Source organism: Oncorhynchus kisutch, linkage group LG2, assembly GCF_002021735.2.
Source record: "Oncorhynchus kisutch isolate 150728-3 linkage group LG2, Okis_V2, whole genome shotgun sequence".
In the NCBI taxonomy this organism is placed as follows: Eukaryota; Metazoa; Chordata; class Actinopteri; order Salmoniformes; family Salmonidae; genus Oncorhynchus; species Oncorhynchus kisutch.
In genome coordinates, this window is record NC_034175.2 from 13,046,824 (window position 1) to 13,072,091 (window position 25,268).

General features: G+C 45.2%; 1 protein-coding gene across 1 annotated transcript; it reads left to right on the top strand.

Annotated features, from left to right (window-relative positions):
• On the top strand, positions 1-24,953 carry LOC109901083 (R-spondin-3). The gene is made up of 6 exons (XM_031787690.1): positions 1-886; positions 9,614-9,805; positions 10,188-10,331; positions 10,616-10,762; positions 11,053-11,238; positions 23,351-24,953. Exons 1-6 carry the CDS (start codon positions 793-795, stop codon positions 23,587-23,589), a joined length of 1,002 nt encoding a protein of 333 aa, XP_031643550.1. The 5' UTR covers positions 1-792; the 3' UTR covers positions 23,590-24,953.
• Positions 24,954-25,268: the final 315 nt, after the last annotated feature.

A 25,268-nucleotide genomic window follows, 5' to 3' on the forward strand; every position in this document is an offset into this window, starting at 1 on the left:
TTCTCAACGGAGGGGTCAAACGCAAAGGAAATCTAACGTGGGGGTGCTTGCCCTCTAAATAAACTTTCGAGCGTGTAGAGGGAGACCGCAGAGGGCTGAAGTCATAAGAGAGCGAGTTGGAGTGGGGGAATGAGTATTGCACGCAAAACTGAAAAGAGCTGAAACTGCGGAGATTATTTTTGCTTTAACTGTCGAACAACGAGAAGTGCGCGACAATCAAGTTGGTTCTCACCTCGTCGAATCTTGGTACTTTATTACAGTTAGGTGCTGCTGCTGCCAGTGACGCGCGCGGCTCCCAGTTTGTGTCTACTCTGTTAGATGATGGGGATGACGCGATGACCTCCTACACGCAGGGCACAATAAAGTAGCCCTCACACCTGGACGTGCGGCGAACTTCGAGAGAGTGTCAGTGGAGGATACAGGAAGACAACTGAAACTGTATCAATATGCCAGCCTCGATTATATGATCTACGCTTTCTTTCTTTGAGCATCTTATCTTTCCCGCGGTGGATGATAATCTAACGGTTTGGTTGTGGGAATATGCTCACTACGGATACCTGATTTGGTCTCGCTTTGTGGCACACATGAGGATTCTATCAATGATGTTACTGTCTAAACGGCCCAGGTGTCATTGGGCCATCGTAAATCAGACATCACTCTCTGCGCAGAGCAGGGGATTCTGCTCTTTCCAGGAATAAGACAACACATTCCCTCTCAAAAAAGTGGAATCAAAGCTGCACTTTTCTGGAGGACATTGACATTGGCTATACAAGTCATCATCTCCGGGTTACTATGCAATTACAACTGATCTCCTTTGTTTTGATCTTGCACTGCATGGAATACACTGATTGTCAGCAGCAACCCTCTAGGTATCGGCAACATAAACGTGAGTAAAGAGCGCCCGCGCATGCAGTGAGTTCCTCGCGCGCACACACATGCTCCTGGTCTCTGTTCCATTGAACCCTACTGTAGTGTTGTAGTGCCTATCATACCATATGACATACATCTTTTCATGTAGATGTATAAATAACATAACAATATGAGTACTGTATTAAGTTTAACCGATATGATTTGAACATCTCATACTTGACAATGACATTTACAATGAAAGAGCATAGCTTTAGGAAATATGCCTAATTGGGTTGGAATGTTTTTTTGGTTGAGGTGGAGATGTAATAACATAGTCCTGTGGTTCAATCTCTATTACAACATATGAAACTTTCCATAAATGAATGTGTCAAAACAATGTTGATAGGGCGGGTAGCTTATCATTTATAATATGATACCGTTTCTTAAGTACAGCCCGCATTTAGTTATAGTCAAAGGCAACTCGACCAATCTAAAAATGTGTTGTTTTCAGATTAATAAACTTTCATTTTAATCACTAGGCAACATGCCTCTGTGGAACTCACTATATGGTGTCTACAAAAGCAATATGCGTACTTTACTCCCTGCAGCGGCCAATTTTACGCACATGTCGTCCTCAACCACACCGCAGTCAATCATTGGACTGCATGGCGTTCAACATTACCTGACCCTCGGGTTTGTCATTTTTACTGATGAAATTCAAACAGTCAGTGTTCCCTGACAGTTTTCTTAGAAGTGTATTCCGCAAAGCTCCGTCCGCAGTGCGCGCTGCATCCCCTAGTTCCCATCGCTCTCTAGCGGCCAGTGGCAGAGCACTTTTTACGCGGCATGTCTGCCGAAAAAAGTACGTTATAATATTCTGATCTAAATGATTCATTACATAGAAAGTTCGTCTGAAGTGTATTATATTTGCATTTCACTGATGTTATGGAATGTCTGCAGTCCTTATGCTTCCTTGACAAACTCCGTGCAACACTGAGTAGAAGCTTTAAGCATGTGGCAGCGCGTGCCATCTAACCGCTGTTAGAGGATGCTGATACAGTTATCTTCTTGATTGTAATACATGTGGAATATAAGATTGTGCATCTAATGTGAAAATACATGAAAGCCTGGCCATGTTCATCTTTAAAGGGCGTTCTGTGTAGAATTGCCAAAGCTGTAACACATTTATTTTGTTTACCATACCTGTGACTTTCTGTGGTGATCATTTTTTGTGGTGTTGAAAAAATGGAAGAGGGAACTCGTATGTTCATATTTAGTTGGCAATTCAGAATACAACAATTTTTCAGTTAGAAATTCAGAGGGGTTAGTATCTTGTATGAAATTATTTACAGTATTTCAAAGCTCTGAAGCAAAACTATCATCATATCCAAAACACAACAAAGAAGCTCAGGTAAATCAGTAGACACTTTACTTATTTTTTGTTTTGCTTCCTAGATGTTCAGAGTATCAGCAACATTGACCATGGCAGGGTTCTCCAACCCCAGTTCTGTGTGTTAGTGGTGGGCTGGAACAAAAGCCAGCACTTCCAGTAGTTCTCCAGGACCAGAGTTGGAGAACTCTGCATGAAGGTATCCGTTCAGCATCTTTCTTTAAGCCTAATAGATATCTAGTTCTGTGTCAAGTAATTCCACAGGTCTCACCCTGTATCTTGTCAGTAGTACCATGGAGCTTGCTTTATTATTCTCTCTCTTGCACTATATTGAAGTTCCAGATGAGCTTCCAGATGTGCTCTTCTGCCTTAGTAAAATGGTTGAGTATTGCATGCATCACCTGTTGCCAGGTGGATTGTTATCTGGAAAGGTAGGCTGGTAACAAACAATAGCGGTGTTTTGGGGTGCGTGTTTAACGTCTTAAGACCTGCGTAGAAATTGTGGGTCCACATTGGTTTGTGGGTGCATTCCAGATAGACAAATTGTGGGCCCTTCCTCGTGCATCGCAGCCTACTTAGCTGGTACTAATTGAAGGAGGCCGACCTGACATATGACTATTTGTGATAGTCAGACAGAGAGAGCAGGGTGAATGAGCTCTCAGTCAGGGACCTGACCATGCAGTCAACTGGCCAAAAACAGTCCACTTCCTTCTGCCCTTGATGTATCCACAAATGAGAGATATGAATGCCTGAGAGAAAACACAAGATAGCAGAATGATTTCTAGAATAGAGGCCAGAATGATTTCTATGTGGTCTAGAATATAGATGCCAGATGACTTCTGTGTGTTCTAGAATAGAGGCCAGAATGATTTCTATGTGGTCTAGAATAGATGGCAGAATGATTTCTAGGTGTTCTAGAATAGATGCCAGAATGATTTCTAGGTGTTCTAGAATAGATGCCAGAATGATTTCTATGTGGTCTAGAATAGATGCCAGAATGATTTCTAGGTGTTCTAGAATAGAAGCCACAATGATTTCTAGGTGTTCTAGAATAGATGCCAGAATGATTTCTAGTGGGTCTAAAATAGACACTAGGTGTGAATAACAGATTGGATTCCTAATAAAGGGAAAGAAGGACATATAATGAAATTAAAGGAGGGGGAGATATGCAGAGGTTCAACACTACAGCGTTTGATTAAGAAAACATTGTGGAAAGGCAAACTTCTTTTTTTTTAGGTCTGTGCCCTATGACTTGCGTGATTGCCTTCATCATTCTGCTGTTAGCCGTTTTGTTTATATCTACACATGATGCTCAAAATAATCATGGTTGTTTTCATCTTGTGGTCAATGATTTTAACTTTACAAGTGGTTCAAGCAGTTCAGGCAATTGAAACCTCACAGTACAGACCTCACAGTACAGACCTCACAGTACAGACCTAACAAGACAGACCTCACAGGACAGACTTCACAGGACAGACCTCACAGGACAGACCTCATGCAAGAACAATTTTGTTGTGGGTATGCAAGCCGCCTAATTGATGTTGGGCAATTCCATGGTAACAGAATTACGCTGAGACTCAGATTTCTTACTTTAAAATGTATACCAAACAAAAAACATTGATTTCAAAGTTTAACAAACTATATACACAAGGACTACTTTTAACAATTTCCACTGACAATGTTACAAAAACCCATTTCCAGGAAGAACTTGAAAATGTAGATTTTTAAAAATGTCCTATGTAAATTGTTCAAAGAAGTCATTATGCATAGAGTTCTATCGTTTGTTAAACTTTGAAATCAATGGTTTTTGTTTGGCATTCACTTTAAAGTGAAAAATCAGAGTTTTAGCATAATTCTGTTACCATGGGGTTGCCCTGTTGTGTCAGTGCGAGCTACTGTAGGCAAGGGCAGGTAAAATTCCTCTGTGTTAAGGGTTCTGTGAATTAGGGGGCCTTGGCAGGAACACATGTGGGCAAATGGACAGCAGTTGTAAAGATTGCTAAAATACTTCAAACACAATCTCTGTGATCTATTGCAATCTGGCAGCTAACCCTGAAGTGAAGGAGGGAGAAAAGGCCAACAACTCACCCACGGCACGATATGCCAGAGAACTAGGAGGATAAAACACCTACTGCACACACTGATATGCTCCTTGCGTAGCTCTGCAGTGGTGAATACTGAGACTAGCTCTTACCATGTGTCGCAATCCCAGAAGTTGCCCCTGAGACGTTCCTCCTAAGAACTGATATAGGATCTGCATACATTCCCCAAACCCTTACCTTAACCATCAAGGGACATCTACTAAATGAGCTCAAAATATCTGACTCAGTGAGGTGCTCCCTGTCATTGCATCAGGTACCATGCATGCCATTCTCTGGCCAATAACCCAGCTCTTGAGTGGACAGATGTATTGCATTTTTTATCATTGTAGCATAGAAAAGAACTGCAACATTTCCTCTCTGCCCCATGGAAACATTTGTAGAATTGCTGAAAATCCCATTAACTTTAAAGCTGCAAATATTTCTCTCTGCGGCCAAGAGGGGGACACTAAAATGTTTTGCGTGCGAAGTGGGGGGCTTAGGCCCCCCCAAAACCTGCACACATTAAAGTCATTAGCCTTATGAACATAGAAACTTGGTTGCAGTTTCTATGCTACAATGGTAAAAAACTGAATACATCTGCCCACTGGGCACAGAAGTCATTTCAACGTCTAGTTTGGATTTACATTTGGTTGAGTTGCCAGCTAACATGAATTCAACGTGAAATCAACCACAACAACAAAAATCACCACATAGTTGGATTTCGGTAAACATGTCTGTAAAATAAAGTCAAAATTCACTTGCGTTGGTAACTTTTTGCAATCAATATTCCACGTTAATTCAAAGTCATCACATTCAATTTGATGTGGTAACAATGTTGATTCAACTAGTTTTTGCCTAGTGGGTGGTAATCAGAATGTGTGTCAAGTTATATGGCTATCATTTGATTCATGTTTGAAGTGACATTTTATGATTACCTTCAAAAGAGCTATTATTTCACGACCCTAAAAGGGTATTGTTTACCTTGATTTTAAATAAATCATGTACATTTGTTTGGCCCGCGGCCCACCACTCAGATTATATTTTGTCCCACCAATCCCAAAAGTTTGAGCACTCCTGGTTTAAAGTAACCCAGAGCCACCTGCTAGTACCCTTTTCACATCGTGCCAACCCAAACTATAATGTGCAGGCTCAGATATGATCTTTTCACATGTCCTTTCCTGCATGGTTCCAGCAACTAAGGAACAGTAGATGCATAACCAGGCACAATACAGCTCAGTTCAGCTTGGATCAGTAGTGTGAAATAGCAATATACAGTGCCTTGCGAAAGTATTCGGCCCCCTTGAACTTTGCAACCTTTTGCCACATTTCAGGCTTCAAACATAAAGATATAAAACTGTATTTTTTTGTGAAGAATCAACAACAAGTGGGACACAATCATGAAGTGGAACAACATTTATTGGATATTTTCAAACTTGTTTAACAATTAAAAAACTGAAAAATTGGGCGTGCAAAATTATTCAGCCCCTTTACTTTCAGTGCAGCAAACTCTCTCCAGAAGTTCAGTGAGGATCTCTGAATGATCCAATGTTGACCTAAATGACTAATGATGATAAATACAATCCACCTGTGTGTAATCAAGTCTCCGTATAAATGCACCTGCACTGTGATAGTCTCAGAGGTCCGTTAAAAGCGCAGAAAGCATCATGAAGAACAAGGAACACACCAGGCAGGTCCGAGATACTGTTGTGAACAAGTTTAAAGCCGGATTTGGATACAAAAAGATTTCCCAAGCTTTAAACATCCCAAGGAGCACTGTGCAAGCGATAATATTGAAATGGAAGGAGTATCAGACCACTGCAAATCTACCAAGACCTGGCTGTCCCTCTAAACCTTCAGCTCATACAAGGAGAAGACTGATCAGAGATGCAGCCAAGAGGCCCATGATCACTCTGGATGAACTGCAGAGATCTACAGCTGAGGTGGGAGACTCTGTCCATACGACAACAATCAGTTGTATATTGCACAAATCTGGCCTTTATGGAAGAGTGGCAAGAAGAAAGCCATTTCTTAAAGATATCCATAAAAAGTGTTGTTTAAAGTTTGCCACAAGCCACCTGGGAGACACACCAAACATGTGGAAGAAGGTGCTCTGGTCAGATGAAACCAAAATGGAACTTTTTGGCAACAATGCAAAACGTTATGTTTGGCGTAAAAGCAACACAGCTCATCACCCGGAACACACCATCCCCACTGTCAAACATGGTGGTGGCAGCATCATTGTTTGGGCCTGCTTTTCTTCAGCAGGGACAGGGAAGATGGTTAAATTGATGGGAAGATGGATGGAGCCAAATACAGGACCATTCTGGAAGAAAACCTGATGGAGTCTGCAAAAGACCTGAGACTGGGACGGAGATTTGTCTTCCAACAAGACAATGATCCAAAACATAAAGCAAAATCTACAATGGAATGGTTCAAAAATAAACATATCCAGGTGTTAGAATGGCCAAGTCAAAGTCCAGACCTGAATCCAATCGAGAATCTGAGGAAAGAACTGAAAACTGCTGTTCACAAATGCTCTCCATCCAACCTCACTGAGCTCGAGCTGTTTTGCAAGGAGGAATGGGGAAAAAAATTCGGTCTCTCGATGTGCAAAACTGATAGAGACATACCCCAAGCGACTTACAGCTGTAATCTCAGCAAAAGGTGGAGCTACAAAGTATTAACTTAAGGGGGCTGAATAAGTTTGCACGGCCAATTTTTCAGTTTTTGAATTGTTAAAAAAGTTTGAAATATCCAATAAATGTCGTTCCACTTCATGATTGTGTCCCACTTGTTGTTGATTCTTCACAAAAAAATACAGTTTTATATCTTTATGTTTGAAGCCTGAAATGTGGCAAAAGGTCGCAAAGTTCAAGGGGGCCTAATACTTTCGCAAGGCACTGTATATCCTCAGTCAGGTGCTCACTTGCAGTTCCTGCTGGTAGTCCTAGTACATACCCAACCTCTTCTCCTCTCAACCAGTCTGTCCTCATCTCCACCGTCCTCTGAGGTCAAGCTCTGTAATTCAACAAGAGTTGAGAGTTAAGCCATTTGACATCCTGCCCTACAAATCAGTCACACATAGCTTAAATCAGCAGCGGCAGTCAGGACGCATGAGTTTTCACTTATGCCCAGTCCAAGATGACAGTTTGTGGTAATGGAGCCTCTGCTCAGTTCCCCATTTGTCTGTAGACTTCTCACATACTGTGATGACACTATCCCTCTTTCACTGTCCTACCCTGGACATTTTGTAGCCTCCTTATTATAGTAGAGACTGGACACATTTATGCAGGACTTTAACCTGGAGACCAACTCCAAAGTCTGAGTAATAACACTTTCCTGTGAACATTTTGCGTACACAAAATGTTAATCATTTCAACCTGAGCCAACCTCCACACCAACCAACAGAGAAATTGGATGTTATTCACATTCTTGCAGGGCTTTTTTCTGAGCCTATGGAAATATCTCTGACACAAGGCTTGCTATTTGAGTAGGATGTATAGGCCTACAGACAGACAGTTTTGCAATCCCTTTCTAATCCTACCATCAGTCATAATGAAAGCTCAGCCTTTCCCTGTTTATAACACAGTCGACCCTGTGAACGATGTGGGTCGACAGATAGGCTTATCTTCAACACGAAGCATAATGAAGATGAATTTGAGACATGTTGCAAAGTTATCAGTGCCAGTGCCGATTACTCATCTTACTCATTTGGCTGTTTGCAGTGTCATGGCCAGACAGTCAGCTGGAGGTCTGTCTGAATATTGATAATGTTGCCAAATTGTTTCGTCCTTTTAGTCATAGTAAAACGAATAAACTGTACTCCTTCTGTGGAGAAAGCGAGAATAAGAAGTGCGCGGCTTCTGGCATTGCGTGCAAACCTTGGTATGCTTGACGTCTCATTTGATTATTTTTCCCTCCAAGAGAGTCCACAGGCCTACTTGTTGCCTGTCATGTTTAGTATTGAGTTGTTCTATGGTCATTGGTCCCAGAAAAATCTGTAAATCTGTAGCATTTTGTCACCATCCAAACGCTTTGTTGGCTATTTGGTATCCTCGTTGCGGTAGTTGGATAGAAGTCATAGACTACAAACAGTTCATATAGTCTGAAGAGCTATACTTGTTTAAATGTAAGCAGTAGTCCCTCTTTATTTAATTGGCATAGAGAGACAGAGAGAGAGAGAGAGAGAGAGAGAGAGAGAGATAGACAGACAGACAGACAGACAGACAGACAGACAGACAGACAGACAGACAGACAGACAGACAGACAGACAGACAGACAGACAGACAGACAGACAGACAGACAGACAGACAGACAGACAGACAGACAGACAGACAGACAGACAGACAGACAGACAGACAGACAGAGGGAGAGAGAGAGACAGAGGGAGAGACAGAGGGAGAGGGAGACAGATAGAGAGAGATAGAGAGAGAGAGAGAGAGAGAGAGAGAGAGAGAGAGAGAGAGAGAGAGAGAGAGAGAGTGCGAGGGAGAGGGAGAGAGAGAGAGAGAGAGAGAGAGAGAGGGAGAGGGATAGAGAGAGACAGAGGGAGAGAGAGAGAGAGAGACAGAGTGAGAGGGAGAGAGAGGGAGAGACAGAGGGAGAGGTAGAGGGAGACAGATAGAGAGAGGGAGAGAGAGGGAGAGACAGATAGAGAGAGAGAGAGAGAGAGAGAGAGGGAGAGGGAGACAGAGAGAGAGAGAGAGAGAGAGAGAGGTGTAGTTGATTGGTTTAGTGTGGCTGGGTGTTGATGCACCTTTTGCATATTGTTAAAGTCAGATACAGTACCATGTCAGTTTAGGGACGATCATCACGTAGGAGTGACGCCACCTGACATAAGACAATGCCTTTTGCAATGATCATGTCGTTGTCTCAATTACTTTAGTTGAATACACGTATGTTATTATAAAGCACTCTGGATAAGAGTCTCTGCTTAATCAGTGCTTCTCATCTTTGGGTAGCAGTACCCTGTGAGGGTACCTGCCAACCTGGCCTGTACACAGGGTACTTGGAAAGGACCCATATGCCAAACGATCAGTTGTACAGGAGGAATGGGGTACTTCAGGCAGATCAAAATGTGATTGGGGGGGTACAGAATCCCAAAAAGTTTGAGAAACCCTGTGCCAACTGATTGTATGGTTGCTTCCCAAATGGCAACCTATTCCTATAGTGCACTACTTCTGCAGTGCACTATAAAGTCAATGTTGTGCCATTTGAGACACATACAGAGTAAAATGTCTAAACTGACTTTTGTCCTTCTGTGCCACATCATCTCCCTCCGTCTTACCTGCAGAGAACCCAGGGGTGAGCTCAGGGTGCCAGGGAGGCTGTCTGACCTGCTCTGATTATAATGGCTGTCTGTCCTGTAAGCCCCGCCTCTTTATCTTCCTGGAGAGAAATGGGATGAGGCAGATGGGGGTGTGTCTGCCCTCCTGCCCCAGTGGTTTCTACGGCACCCGCTCACCAGACAGAAACACATGCACAAGTAAGTTGCATGGCTATTACCAAAGACGTAACCTACCTCTACTTTTACACTAAGGGACGGTTTACATAGACAGATTAAGCCTAGTCCTAGACTAAAAAGCTATTTCAACTGAGAATCTCCATGCTTTTTAGTCCAGGACTAGGCTTAATCTGTGTTTTAGTGTATGCATTGAGTCTATTTGGTAGCACTGCATACCCGTCACTCCAAATGCATGATCTTCTATTATTTTGTACACCAAAATCTCATAAAGGGATGTGCATCTATGTGCAGCCAATTGTCCTGTTTTAGAGTGCTGCTCATTCTAACATACTGCATGTTCAACAAATCACTTCAAGAGCAACATAATCTTGCAGGCTGTTGACTGACTGACTGGGTGTTTCAGAGTGCAGGCCAGAGTGTGATTCTTGCTTCAATAAGAACCTTTGCATGCGGTGTCGAGCGGGGTACTATCTCCACCTGGGCAAGTGTCAGGAGAGCTGCCCAGAGAGCCTGGTCTGCAGCGACACACAAAGGGAATGTGTTCCCAGTGAGTAGAATATTAGACTGTTACGTTATTATCAAGTCCTGATGGTGTTGGTGTTAGACATGTTACGAAAAGAGGGCTAGTGTAGTGTATTTGCGTTACATAGTTGTTTCTATGTCTCAATCACATGATGTAAACTGTGGAGTTAAAATAGCATATCGTATTGCATTTGGTTTTCTTAGAATGGAAGAATGCAGTTAAATGTAATTGTAAAGGTCTTTGTTGTGTGTGTTGATGTGATTTGACTCCAGTGCAGGTGTAATATTATGTATGTGTTGGTGTTTCAGAGTGTCCTGCGGACTGTGATGCCTGTCTGATCAATGACACATGTACGAGGTGCAGACCAGGCCTGTACCTGCTGCTGGGGAAGTGTCACCACGTCTGTCCAGACGAGTTTGAACCAAACGACAAACTCATGGAGTGTTCCCTTCAAGGTGAGCTCCAGAACAAGGAGGAGAGAGTGTTTACCAGTGGAGGCTGGTGGGGAAATCTGAGGATGGGCTCATTGGGCCGGAATGGAAAGGTATGGAACACATCAAATACATGGTGTGTTTAGTATCCAGCCAAAACAATAAGCCCAACCTCCGATTTAAAGTGGCACTAGCCTCCACTGGTGTTTACTTCAAATGCTTTGCCTTTCTATATGTGAATGTGAATATCTTTGGTCTATGCCTCTTGTAACATACAGTGTGTGTCTCCTCCTCTTTCTTAATCATTTGTGCAGTGCACTGCGCAGTGGGTGAGTGGGGGGAGTGGAGCCCCTGCTCCCGGTCAGGGAAAACCTGTGGATTTAAATGGGGTGAGGAGACGAGGACCAGGGAAGTTGTCCAGTTCCCTTCCACCTACGGAAAACCCTGTCCCCCCATCTGGGAAAAGAAAGAGTGTGTCCTCAAGAGGAGGCGATGTCCAGGTAAATACTATAATAACTATACGGGGATCATCAGTAGTAGGACAGGTCACTATCTCCATTGTTAGTACAGTTGTAGGCTAGAGTTCCAGAACCAACTTTGTCTCTACACTATAATCTGAAATGACTGGTCAGTCATCTGCCACTCCTCTCCTCTCATTAAGGGACCTGAATTGTTGACTTGAAGAATATGCATTGTGGTTAGTGGATAATGGTGAAACGCCTGTGTGTTGTTGCTCTAACGCTTTGAATCCAGACTTTACTGATTATAAAAATATGTCAAAACACTCAATTTTTCCTCGTAAACATTGATCTGATGATTTCTAATGAATTACCAAAAATATGTTTTCAACCGAAGCCAAACAGAAAGAGTGTTTGTAAGAAGGAGTTTGGGGTCATAAAAACATATTTGCTTATTGCTTATTATATTTGTATGTGGTTTGTTTGTCATTGGTGGCTGAGGGGAGACTGATCCTTCAGCCAGCCCTGACTGTAGTGTTAAGGGTCAGACGACAGGCCCTCAGCCCTCGAGCCCCCCAGGCCCCCAGCTCCCCAGCCCACCAGGGCCTCTAGGCAGCCTTACTTACAGCACAAACACAACCCCTCAGTAGCGATTCAGCAGAAAAGTTTACTGTGAAGCAGAAATACACAGACTCCTCAAACATCCTCCCTTGGGGAGCCATGAGGCGACAAGGGGAATCAGCATTAGTTTAGACTAATAACAGCAGCTGCCAACACACACACAGATCTGAATACACACGCACATCAACTTGTCCCTTTAAAAACCATAGGCGTCCTGGTTGGGTTGAATCTGTCATTTAGGCTGTGAAATGTGGCCTCTGCTCCTCCCCCAGTCTGTCGTCTTTCTCTCTTTCTCCCTTTTTTCTCCACCCTGCTGATGCTCTCTCTTGCACACCCAAAGACAACACACCACCCCTCCTTCCCCCTGAATGGGGCTCCTGTTCCCCTGTCCCGTGGTGGAGTGGGGGTCTTAGTGTGGAGTCGGTGCTGTGCTGATCGGCCTGAGCGGGGTGGAGGCAGGCCAGAGCTGTGGGTGGGTAGGTGTGTGGGTGGGTGCCGGTTACACACTGTAGGCCGAGGCCTGGTTATCACACACACACACACACACACACACACACACACACACACACACACACACACACACACACACGGTTATCGACCTTGCCCCTGCGTGTGATTACCCAGCTGCTTCCCCCGGGTCGGCCGGCCGGCTCCTGGAACATCCAGTGAGCAGAGCTAATTATCTGCTCTGGCGCGTCCCCTCCGCTCCGTGTTTACGTTCCGCATACGCCACGGGGTCACTGGTCCGACCTCCGCCAGCTCGCTCTAATCCCCACCAGCCCCTCAGACACTGATACATCCTCCTCCCTCTATCCCTTCACCCCTCCATCTTCCCTCCATCACTCCCCAAGGGCCTCCATCCATCCCCAGACCAGGTTTATTTGTTATTTCTCCAGCCAAGTTTTGTCTTTCTCTAGAAAGAGCTCTCACTCTTTTTCCCTGTCTCTTTTCTCCCCCTTTTCTCTCCCTGTCTCTTTTCTCTCCATTTTCTCTCCCCCTTTTCTCTCCCTGTCTCTTTTCTCCCCCTTTTCTCTCACTGTCTCTTTTCTCCCCCTTTTCTCCCCGTCTCTTTTCTCCCGCTTTTCTCTCGCCGTCTCTTTCTCTCCCTGTCTCTTTTCTCCCCCTTTTCTCCTCCCTGTCTCTTTTCTCTCCCTGTCTCATTTCTCCCCCTTTTCTCTCCCTGTCTCTTTTCTCCCCCTTTTCTCTCCCTGTCTATTTTCTCTCCCTGTCTCTTTTCTCTCTCTGTCTCTTTTCTCCCCCTTTCCTCTCCCTGTCTCTTTTCTCCCCCTTTTCTCTCCCTGTCTCTTTTCTCTCCTTTTCTCTCCCTGTCTCTTTTCTCTCCCTGTCTCTTTTCTCCCCCTTTTCTCTCCCTGTCTCTTTTCTCCCCCTTTTCTCTCCCTGTCTCTTTTCTACCCCTTTTCTCTCCTGTCTCTTTTCTCCCCCTTTTCTCTCACTGTCTCTTTTCTCCCCGTTTCTCTCCCTGTCTCTTTTCTCTCCCTTTTCTCCCCCTGTCTCTTTTCTCCCCCTTTTCTCTCCCTGTCTCTTTTCTCCCCATTTTCTCTCCCTGTCTATTTTCTCCCACTTTTCTCTCACTGTCTCTTTTCTCCCCCTTTTCTCTCCCCATCTCTTTTCTCTCCCTGTCTCTTTTCTCCCCCTTTTCTCTCCCTGTCTCTTTTCTCTCCCTGTCTAATTTCTCCCCCTATTCTCTCCCTGTCTCTTTTCTCCCCCTTTTCTCTCCCCCTACTTCTCTCCACTGTCTCTTTTTCCTCCCACTTTTCTCATCCCTGTCTCTTTTCTCTCCCTGTCTATTTCTCCCCCTTTTCTCTCCTCTCTTTTCTCCCCCCTTTCTCTCCCTGTCTCTATTCTCTCCCCTGTCTCATTTTCTCTCCCCTGTGTCTTTTCTCCCATGTTCTCTCTTTTTCTCACCCTTTTCTCTCCCTGTCCTCTTTTCTCTTCCTGTCTCTTTTCTCCCCCTTTTCTCTCCATGTCTCTTTTCTCTCACCTGTCTCTTTCTCCCCCTTTCTCTTCCCTGTCTCCTTTTCTCCCCCTTTCTCTCCCTGGTCTCTTTTCTCTCCCTGTCTCTTTTCTTCTTCCCTGTCTCTTTTCTCCCAGTCTCTTTTGATCCACCTGTTTCTCTCCCTGTCTCTTTTCTCTCCCTTTTCTCTCTTTCTCCCCCTTTTTCTCCCACTTTTCTCCCCCTGTCCTTCTCTCCATCCCTGTCTTTTCTCCTCCTTTCTCTCCCTGTCTTTTTTCCCTTTTCTCTCCCTTCCTTTTCCTCTCCCTGTCTCTTTTCTCCCTTCTCTTTCTCTCCCTGTCTTTTTCCTCCCGTCTCTCTCCCTGTCTCTATCTCCCCCTTTCTTCCTGTCTCTATCTCTACTGTCTCTTTCTCCCCTTTTTCTCTCCCCTGTCCTCTTTCTCTCCTTGTCTAATTTCTCCCCCTTTTTCTCTCCCTGTCTTTTTTCTCCCCACCTTTTCTCTCTCCTGTCTCTTTCTCTCCCTGTCTCTTTTCTCCCCTTTTCTTCTCCCTGTCTTCTTTTCTCTCCCTGTCTCTTCTCTCCCTGTCTCTTTTCTCCCCCTTTTCTCTCCCTGTCTCTTTTCTCTCTTTGTCTCTTGTCTCCCCCTTTCTCTCCCTGTCTCTTTTCTCCCCCTTTTCTCTCCTTTGTCTCTTGTCTCCCCCTTTTCTCTCCCTGTCTCTTTTCTCTCCCTTTTCTCTCCCTGTCTCTTTTCTCCCCCTTTTCTCTCCCTCTCTCTTTTCTCCCCATTTTCTCCCCTGTTTCTTTTCTCCCCCTTTCTCTCCACTGTCTCTTTTCTCCCCCTTTTCTCTCGCTGTCTCTTTTCCCCCCTTTTCTCTCCCTGTCTCTTTCTCTCCTGTCTCTTTTCTCCCCCTTTTTCTACCTGTCTCTTTCTCTCCCTGTCTCTTCTCTCCCTGTCTCTTTTCTCCCCCTTTTCTCTCCCTGTCTCTTTTCTCCCCCTTTTCTCTCCCCGTCTCTTTTCTCTCCCTGTCTCTTTTCTCCCCCTTTTCTCTCCCTGTCTCTTTTCTCTCCCTGTCTCTTTTCTCCCCCTTTTCTCTCCCTGTCTCTTTTCTCTCCCTGTCTCTTTTCTCCCTGTCTCTTTTCTCTCCATTTTCTCTCCCCTTTTCTCTCCCTGTCCTCTTTTCTCCCCTTTTCTCTCACTGTCTCTTTTCTCCCCCTTTTCTCCCCGTCTCTTTCTCCCGCTTTTCTCTCGCCGTCTCTTTTCTCTCCCTGTCTCTTTTCTCCCCCTTTTCTCCCCTGTCTCTTTTCTCTCCCTGTCTCATTTCTCCCCCTTTTCTCTCCCTGTCTCTTTTCTCCCCTTTTCTCTCCCTGTCTATTTTCTCTCCCTGTCTCTTTTCTCTCTCTGTCTCTTTTCTCCCCCTTTCCTCTCCCTGTCTCTTTTTCTCCCCCTTTTTCTCTCCCTGTCTCTTTTCTCTCCCTTTTCTCTCCCTGTCTCTTTTCTCTCCCTGTCTCTTTTCTCCCCCTTTTCTCTCCCTGTCTCTTTTCTCCCCCTTTTCTCTCCCTGTCTCTTTTCTACCCCTTTTCTCTCCCTGTCTCTTTTCTCCCCCTTTTCTCTCACTGTCTCTTTTCTCCCCCGTTTCTCTCCCTGTCTCTTTTCTCTCCCTTTTCTCCCCCTGTCTCTTTTCTCCCCCTTTTCTCTCCCTGTCTCTTTTCTCCCCATTTTCTCTCCCTGTCTATTTTCTCCCACTTTTCTCTCACTGTCTCTTTTCTCCCCCTTTTCTCTCCCCATCTCTTTTCTCTCCCTGTCTCTTTTCTCCCCCTTTTCTCTCCCTGTCTCTTTTCTCTCCCTGTCTAATTTCTCCCCCTATTCTCTCCCTGTCTCTTTTCTCCCCCTTTTCTCTCCCCCTATTCTCTCCCTGTCTCTTTTCTCCCCCCTTTTCTCTCCCTGTCCTCTTTCTCTCCCTGTCTAATTTCTCCCCTTTTCTCTCCCTCTCTTTTCTCCCCCCTTTCTCTCCCTGTCTCTATTCTCTCCCTGTCTCTTTTTCTCTCCCTGTGTTCTTTTCTCCCACATGTCTCTTTTCCCCACTTTTCCTCTCCTGTCTCTTTTCTCTATCCTGTATCTTTTCTCCCACTTTCTACTCCCTGTCTCTTTTTCGCTCCCTGTCTCTTTTCTCCCCCTTTCTCTCCCTGTCTCTTTTCTCCCCCTTTTCTCTCCCTTGTCTCTTTTCTCTCCCTGTCCTTTTCTCTCCCTGTCTCTTTTTCTCCCGTCTCTTTTTTCCCTCCACCTGCTTCTCTCCCTGTCTCTTTTCTCTCCCTTTTCTCTCCCTTTTCTCCCCCTTTTCTCCCCCTTTTCTCTCCCTGTCTCTTCTCTCCCTGCTCTTTCTCCTCCTTTTCTCTCCCGTCTCTTTTCTCCCCCTTTCTCTCCCTGTCTCTTTTCTCTCCCTGTCTCTTTTCTCCTGTCTCTTTCTCCCCCTTTCTCTCCCTGTCTCTATTCTCTCCCTGTCTCTTTCTCCCCCTTTTCTCTCCCTGTCTCTTTTCTCTCCTTGTCTAATTTCTCCCCCTTTTCTCTCCCTGTCTTTTTTCTCCCCCTTTTCTCTCCCTGTCTCTTTTCTCTCCCTGTCTCTTTTCTCCCCCTTTCTTCTCCCTGTCTCTTTTCTCTCCCTGTCTCTTCTCTCCCTGTCTCTTTTCTCCCCCTTTTCTCTCCCTGTCTCTTTTCTCTCTTTGTCTCTTGTCTCCCCCTTTTCTCTCCCTGTCTCTTTTCTCCCCCTTTTCTCTCTTTGTCTCTTGTCTCCCCCTTTTCTCTCCCTGTCTCTTTTCTCTCCCTTTTCTCTCCCTGTCTCTTTTCTCCCCCTTTTCTCTCCCTCTCTCTTTTCTCCCCATTTTCTCCCCCTGTTTCTTTTCTCCCCCTTTTCTCAACTGTCTCTTTTCTCCCGCCTTTTCTTCGCTGTCTCTTTTCTCTGCCCTTTTTCTCCCTGTCTTTCTTCTCCCTGTCTCTTTTCTCCCCCTTTTCTCTCCCTGTCTCTTTTCTCTCCCTGTTCTCTCTCCTGTCTCTTTTTCCCCCTTTTCTCTCCTGTCTCTTTGCTCCTTTTCTCCCCTGTCTCTTTTCTCTCCCTGTCTCTTTTCTCCCCCTTTTCTCTCCCTGTCTCTTTTCTCTCCCTGTCTCTTTTCTCCCCCTTTTCTCTCCCTGTCTCTTTTCTTCCTGTCTCTTTCTCCTGTCTCTTTTCCCCCTTTTCTCTCCCTGTCTATTTTCTCCCCTTTTTCTCTCCCGTCTCTTTCTCTCCCTGTCTAATTTCTCCCCCTTTTCTCTCCCTGTCTTTTTCTCCCCCTTTTCTCTCCCTGTCTTCTTTTCTCTTTTCCCACTCTTTTCTCCCCCTTTTCTCTCCCTGTCTCTTTTCTCTCCTGTCTCTTCTCTCCCTGTCTCTTTTCTCCCCCTTTCTCTCCTCTCTGTCTCTTTTCTTCTCCGTCTCTTCTCTCCCTGTCTCTTTTCCCCCTTTCTCTCCCTGTCTCTTTTCTCTCCCTGTCTCTTTTCTCCCCCCTTTTCTCTCCCTGTCTCTTTTCTCTCCCTGTCTCTTTCTCCCCCTTTTCTCTCCCCTGTCTCTTTTCTCTCCCTGTCTCTTCTCTCCCTGTCTCTTGTCTCCCCCTTTTCTCTCCCTGTCTCTTTTCTCCCCCTTTTTCTCTCTTTGTCTCTTGTCTCCCCCCTTTCTCTCCCTGTCTCTTTTCTCTCCCTTTTCTCTCCCTGTCTCTTTTCTCCCCCTTTTATCTCCCTCTCTCTTTTCTCCCCCTTTTCTCTCACTGTCTCTTTTCTCCCCCTTTTCTCTCGCTGTCTCTTTTCTCCCCCTTTTCTCTCCCTGTCTCTTTTCTCTCCCCGTCTCTTTTCTCTCCCTGTCTTTTTTCTCCCCCTTTTCTCTCCCTGTCTCTTTTCTCTCCCTGTCTCTTTTCTCCCCCTTTTCTCTCCCTGTCTCTTTTCTCCCCCTTTTCTCTCCCTGTCTCTCTTCTCTCCCTGTCTTTTTTCTCCCCCTTTTCTCTCCCTGTCTCTTTTCTCTCTTTGTCTCTTTCTCCCCCTTTTCTCTCACTGTCTCTTTCTCCCCCTTTTCTCTCCATTGTCTTTTCTCTCCCTTTCTCTCCCTGTCTCTTTTCTCCCCCTTTTCTCTCCCTCTCTCTTTCTCCCCATTTTCTCTCCCTGTCTCTTTTCTCCCCTTTTCTCTCACTGTCTCTTTTTCCCCCTTTTCTCTCCCTGTCTCTTTCTCCCCCTTTTCTCTCCCTGTATATTTTCTCCCCGTCTCTTTTCTCTCCTGTCTCTTTTCTCCCCTTTTTCTCTCCCTGTCTATTTCTCTCCCTGTCTAATTTCTCCCCCTTTTCTCTCCCTGTTCTATTCTCCCCATTTCTTCCCCTGTCTCTATTCTCTCCCTGTCCTCTTTTCTCCCCTTTTCTTCTCCCTGTCTCTTTTCCCCCTTTTCTCTCCCTGTTTTTCTCTCTTTGTCTCTTTTCTCCCCCTTTCTCTCCCTGTCTATTTCTCCCCTCTTTTCTCTCCCTTTCTTCTCCACCTTGTCTCTCCCTGTCTCTTCTCCCCCTTTTCTCTCCCTGTCTCTTTCTCCCCCTTTTCTCTCCCTGCTCTTTTCTCCCCCTTTTCTCTCCCTGTCTCTTTTCTCCCCCTTTTCTCTCCCTGTCTTTTTCTCCCCCTTTCTCCCCTGTCTCTTTTCTCTCCCTGTCTCTTTTCTCCCCTTTCTCTCCCTTCTCTCCCCCTTTTCTCTCCCCTCTTTTCTCCCTTCTCTTTCTCCCCTTTTCCTCCCGTCTCTTTTCTCCCCTGTCTCTTTTCCCCTTTCTCTCCCTGTCTCTTTTCTCCCCTTTTCTCTCTCCTCTCTTTCTTCCCCTTTTTCTCTCCCTGTCTCTCTCTCCCGCTTTTCTCCCCTCTCTTCTCTCCCCTGCTCTCCCTCTCCTGTCTCTCCCTGTCTCTTTTCTCCACCTTTTCTCTCCCTGTCTCTTTTCTCCCCCTTTTCTCTCCCTGTCTCTTTCCCCCCCTTTTCTCTCCCTGTCTATTTTCTCCCCCTTTTCTCTCCCTGTCTCTTTTCTCCCCCTGTCTCTTTTCTCCCCCTTTTCTCTCCCTATCTCTTTTCGCCCCCTTTTCTCTCCCTGTCTCTTTTCTCCCCTGTCTCTTTTCTCCCCCTTTTCTCTCCCCCTTTTCTCTCACTGTCTCCTTTCTCCCCCTTTTCTCTCCCTGTCTCTTTTCTCTCCCTGTCTCTTTTCTCCCCCTTTTCTCTCCCTGTCTCTTTTCTCCCCCTTTTCTCTCCCTGTCTCTTTTCTCTCCCTTTTCTCTCCCTGTCTCTTTTCTCTCCCTGTCTCTTTTCTCTCCCTGTCTCTTTTCTCCCCATCTCTCTTGCCGTCTCCCTCCAGCTCTCCCTAATGGCTGTTGTTTTCTAACTTCTTCTCTTTTGGCTCTCTCCATCAGTCTTTTCTGTTTTTAAACAGAACGTTGTAACCTCCATGTCACCCCCAGTCCTCCCCCTCCTTATGAATCAGAGAGCAGGAACTCTCAATATGAATCAAGGAGGTTTTACGCTCCTTATCCACAAAAATGACAACAGGAGCTGGACTTTAAACAGGTCCAGTACTTAGAGAAATATGGAATGTCACAGAATGAATCACAGGGCAAGAACCCTCACTTTCACTCTTCCTCTTTAACACAACTCTGATTTGGTCGTTTCATCTCTAGTAAGCTCTGTTGAGCTGCAGTAGCCAGAGGTGTCATGTCTTTTCAGTGTACAGTGTCCTCCTCCCCCTCCTTCAACATGCTTGGTTGTCGTAAATGCTAACATACATGTCCTCGCCTGCCTGCATGCTGTCTCCTTTGTGTTAACAACTGCGGCTAATTTGTCCTCCAAACCACCATTCCCCTATCTATCTAACCCAGCTAGAAGGTAGCCCCCTCCCGTCCCCCAGCGAGGGGGAGCGGGACAGGCGTCCCATAGCCTTCAAAGCTCCGGGCATTTCTCCTGTGGGACAGCCCAGAGCCTTTAATCCCAGCCTGGCTCCCACCAAAAGCCCCCTGGACGACAGTGTGCCTGCCATGGAGGATGTTGCCCCCTCTGCGTCATTAGACTAATTATGCTCCTGCACATCCCCTCTCTGACAGCGGGCCAGACTGTTTCCCCGCATGCACACACAGGCACCCTAACACACAAACGGTCTGCACACCAGTGAGCACTGAGCAGCATGATGTCTAGTACTTTGTGCAACCAATGCACTGTAGGGATATCAGTGTAATTGCACTGCATAGGAGTGTGTGTTGGAGGGTGATCCCGAGAAACAATTTCAGCTGTTTTCTTACACTCACTGCTCTCTCTTTCACTTTCTCTCTCTATATCTCCCCTTTTCACCCCAACTCTATGATAAAAATGGCAAATAATCAATGCCAGATGACAGTTCAATGAAAGTATCAATTCAGCTGAGATATCTAGCTAGGGCTAAGCAACGTGAAAGCCAAGCACTTGCATAAACTCTTGTGAAGTTGCAACACTTTTGAAAGCTGTCCTTAGTTACAGTAATCTTATAATCCAGCTCTGTTGATATTCCTTTTATAGTCATTTTTCACAGTTCTATTTTACAGTTTATATAAACCACATGCCTGAACCTGATCATACTTAATGTGGACACACGTCACATCAAAATGTTTGTTTTATAATAGCTGCACCCCCATACACACACACACACACACAAACCATCCCAAAAAACACTGCCAGTCATCCACTGTAGTGTAGTGGTGATGACCATGCTGGTAAGAATGTGCTAAATCTCTGTTGAAAGTGTTTTAATTCAAGTGTGTCCTTCGGGTCCACTGCATCGCTGGACAGTTTATAGAATTCATAGACACAGTTCAGACAGACAAAAGCCTTCTCTGATAAACATACCCAGTAATCACCTCAACACGAGCCCAGATGAAGTTGTGCCTTGGGTTTTAGGAAACCCAGAGATTATGACTAAGCCGCTTATCTTTAAATGGTTATGACAAACAAAACAATGTGTGTAGAGGGGACTTCCTGTGTTGAAAGAGCCAGAGGTGGGGTGGGATGGGATAGGGGGGGCGGAGTCAGATTCAGAATGCTGCTCATCTCTTTCTCTCTCTATCATTCTCCCTCTCTCTCAATCATTCTCTCTCACTCTCTCTCATTCTCTCTCTATCATTCTCTCTCTCCCTCATTCTCTCTCTATCACTCTCTCATTCTCTCTCTCTCTCATTCTCTCTCTATCATTCTCTCTCTCTATCATTCTCTTTTTCTTTCTAGCATTCTCTCTCTGTGTGTCTCTCTCTATCTTCCTGTCTCTCACGCTATCTCCCTGTCTCTCTCTCTGTGTCTCTCTCTCTTTCTCTCTCTCTAAATATATATATACATATATCCGTCTCTCTCTGTGTGTCTATCTCCCTGTCTCTCTCTCTCTATATCTCCCTGTCTCTCTCTCCCTCTATAAATATATATATACATATATCCCTGTCTCTCTCTCTTTATAAATATATATATTCATATATCCCTGTCTCTCTATCTCCCTGTCTCTCTCTCTATCCCCTTGTCTCTCTCTATCTCCCCGTCTTTCTCTGTGTGATTCTCTCTATCTTCCTGTCTCTCTGAGTGTCTCTCTCTGTCTCCCTGTCTATCTCATTGTCTCCCTCTGTGTGTCTCTCTCTATCTCCCTGTCTCTCTGAGACTCTCTGTCTCCCTCTCTCTCTGTCTCCCAGTCTCTCTGTGTGACTCTCTCTCTATCTCCATGTCTCTCTCTGTGTGCCTCTCTCTCTATCTTCCTGTCTCTCAGAGTGTCTCTCTCTGTCTCCCTGTCTCTCTGTCTCTCTCTATCGCCCTGTCTCTCTGAGTGTCTCTCTCTCTGTCTCCCTTTCTCTCTGTGTGTCTCTCTCTGTGTGTCTCTCTCTGTGTGTCTCTCTCCATCTCCCTCTCTCTTTATCTCCCTGTGTGTCTCGATCTCCCTGTCTCTCTGAGTGTCTCTCTCTGTCTCCCTGTCTCTCTCTCTATCTCCCTGTCGCTCTGTGTGTCTCTCTCTATCTCCATCTCTCTGAGTGTCTCTCTCTGTCTCCCTGTCTCTCTCTATCTCCTTGTCTCTATCTCCCTGTCTCTCTGTGTGTGTCTCTCTGTCTCCCCCTCTATCTCTGTCTCCATCATTATTTTTCTCTCTATCATTATCTTGCTCTCTCTCGCTGTGTCTCTGTTCCAGTCTCACTCTCTCTCTCTCTCTCTCTCTCACTATCTAGTTATCTCACTCTCTCTTGCTCTCACTTTCTCTCTATCCCTCTCTACACCCCCACACATTGTTTGGACCCTACACTCCTGCTGCAAGAGCAACCCACCGAAACCCTTTCAATAATGCCTCTTTCACACTGCACTACACACACACACACACACACACACACACACACACACACACACACACACACACACACACACACACACACACACACACACACACACACACACACACACACACACACACACCATACAAACACACACATATGCCATAAACACACACACCCTACAATCTTCCTGGCCTTGTGGGATGTATGGGGGCCTCTCCTCCTCTCCTGCCCTGAGCTCAGATAGTTCAGATACAGATTACAGCTGGGGAGAGCTAGCACCAGTGCCAGCACCAGTTTTGTTTCACCTTTGAGGCTGGTGTGCATTCATTATTCCTGCCGACCAGAGCCAGGGAAGACTAAACAGAGTTGTATGGTAGGGCCCTATATCGCACTGGCTGGACCCCAGGAATGTGTGGGTCAGCGTTGGGCTGGCGTGCGCTGCGAGCCCTTCTCTGCCTGGTCAGGATGGAGCGGAGCTCAGAGCACGGCTGGGCTGATTAATGGACACAGGCTGAAGGGGGGCCAGGGGGAGAGAGGGGCTCCGTGCCTACCTCAGCAGTTTCGCAATCCTGCTGCTTTTCATTTTGTCTCTCTCTCTCTCTCTCTCTCTCTCTCTCTCTCTCTCTCTGGGGGTGTTTTATATTAATGATGTGGGGCTTTTCAGCTATCAGTGGTAACCTCTACAACATTCCATGAAATTGATTTGTTTATGAGATGGCGAAAGAGCAGATCAACTGAGCAGATAAACTATTTAAAGCCATTCTATTTTTGACAAAGCCTTTCAGTGGAGAATTGCAACAGCTGAAATAAACCTTGCTCACAGGGTGTGGCCACTGTCTGTGATGCAAGGCTGACCTCTAGTGGTGAATAGGGGGAACATGTTTGTACTGTGCCATACTACAGAGTTACTCCCTGGACAGCCATCGTCACACCCATTCTCTCTTCATATTCATCTTATTCTGTATATCCTCATCTGAAAGTGCAGCTCCTGCCATGTGTAAAGTCATGTAGATCACTTGAAAATATCAGAGTTTAATCTACAACAGAAATCATTATAAAGAGACTTTAAAATTGATACATTGGACAGGCTGTGTATAGAAACAGAATTGTTTTCTTTCCTTGGTAAACTCAAAAGGCACCTTTTAACCAGATGCCAGCAGTTGACTAACAAGTGTTTTCTGTTCAATGTTTTTTCCATCTTTAGGGCAAGGCAAGGGGAGGAAGGGTGAGCGGAGGGGCGAAAGGAGAAATCATGACAACCGCCGGGACAAGGACAGCCAGGGGGAAGGCCGGCGGGAGAGGAAGAAGGACAGAGAGAGAGAGAGGGGGGAGGCAGGTGACCGGGAGGACTCTGAGAACAGGAACAAGACAGAGCAAAGACGCCGGAGAGGCCAAAACAGAGACCCTGTTGTCTCACCTGAGGGAGGAGGTCCTACACAGTAACAGAGCCTGGAGGAGCCCTCTCACTCCACCCCCTCTTTGTCCCCCTCGCCCCCTCAACTCCTTGCTGAAGGGGTGCTGCTGCTACCTGTATTATTTAAATATATACTGTATATGCACAAGAGAGATGGGGTCACTCGATCGGGCCACTACAGACTCTAAGGACTTCTCCCCTACATACCTACCTACCCCCCTCCACCACACACCACTGAGAGGCCGCCTCCCCCTTCCCATCCCGTCCTCTAGTTTTACCAGACCAGAGAGACCCAAGAATGCTGTTGATTGGACGGGAATGAACAAAACTGCTCTTGTGATTGGATGGGACTGTACAGAGAGGAGAGGAGTGAGACATTGAAATGTGACAGTATGGGGATGATGATGTGTTTGTCATTGGGAGTCGGGACAATGTAAATGCTTGTTGAATCGGTTATTTAAAAGGCCCCAGTTAAAAACAAACTTTGCGTCTTGGTTTCAATGTAGGTTTAATTTGTGACATTATGTAGAATTGTTGTTGTTGTTGTCTTTATGTTTTTGTTTGTTGTTTTTGCTGAGTAAATTATCATGGGATAGCAGTAACAGAAAGACAGACAGTTAGATGTGGTTACTGCATCCAGATGTATAGTAAACATATGAGACAAACCGACTGAATTGATTTTGTGACAGAATGAGGACGGACCCCAGTGTTTTCCACCCAACTTATTATTGGTCATGTTTGTCCTGGACAAAGTGCTAGTTTGCCTGTCTGTGTTAGCAGGATCTGTGCTTTCACTAAAGTCACCTGAGCAGAAATCAAAAGCATCTGTATGTCAAATAAACTATAATGGGTTTGTACTTGTCTTTGTTTTTCATTTGTTATCTTTGGGTAATTCTATGCCTGAAAATATTTTTGGTATCTCAGATTGTTCTGGCAACTGTCACATGAAAGCTTTATTCATGGGAAGGATATTTGGCTTTTTCAATTTGTATCACAAACCATTTGGGGGAAAATCATGATAAAAGTGGACCATTTCTAAAATAAATATATATTTCAGAAACAAGACACTCCATATTTTAGAGCACTCGATAAGGAGTATAATGACACCACGATGTTGTCTTTATCATGTACAGTTCATGGATCATCTTACAGGGGACATCTATAGGTCTAAAAGGGACGAATTGGCCACTCTCATCCCACAAAAATAGTTTGTGGTACAAATCTAAAAAACATATCAAACATCCTTACTCCCATATGAAGTTTCTATGTGAAAATAGCTAGAACATTCGGAGATAACCTACATATTTTTGGGACACGCTAGTATGGAATCGCCCCTTTATTATTTGTTAACTACTCAATAAACACTCTCTGGAGACCTGCCTTTCTAATTGCAGATTGACTGCGTTTGCTTCGTTTTTGCAAGTCTTTTGAAGATATATCCATCCTAAACACAGTTGTTTGTAAGTTTATTTTTCACATAAATTGCATTAAATAGATGGTCATAGATAGTCAAAGAACTGTCAGTGACATGCTGAATCAAATCCACCACAACCTTACTTACCCGTATTCATGACTCCAATTCCATTACATTACATTAAGCCATTAGTATGTCCCGTTTAGCCTTGTGAGGGGAATGGCCCGACGCTGGCCAAATGCTCTGTCTAAATGCAAATACCCTTTCGGTAACATTTGGAATTTAACTTTCATA

Bases quoted from the DNA above. Each gene is read 5' to 3' on its own strand.
- LOC109901083 (XM_031787690.1), top strand. From the start codon at position 793: ATGCAATTACAACTGATCTCCTTTGTTTTGATCTTGCACTGCATGGAA. The intron at 9,806-10,187 runs GTAAGTTGCATG...TGGGTGTTTCAG, and splicing joins AGACAGAAACACATGCACAA to AGTGCAGGCCAGAGTGTGAT. The intron at 11,239-23,350 runs GTAAATACTATA...TTCCATCTTTAG, and splicing joins CAAGAGGAGGCGATGTCCAG to GGCAAGGCAAGGGGAGGAAG.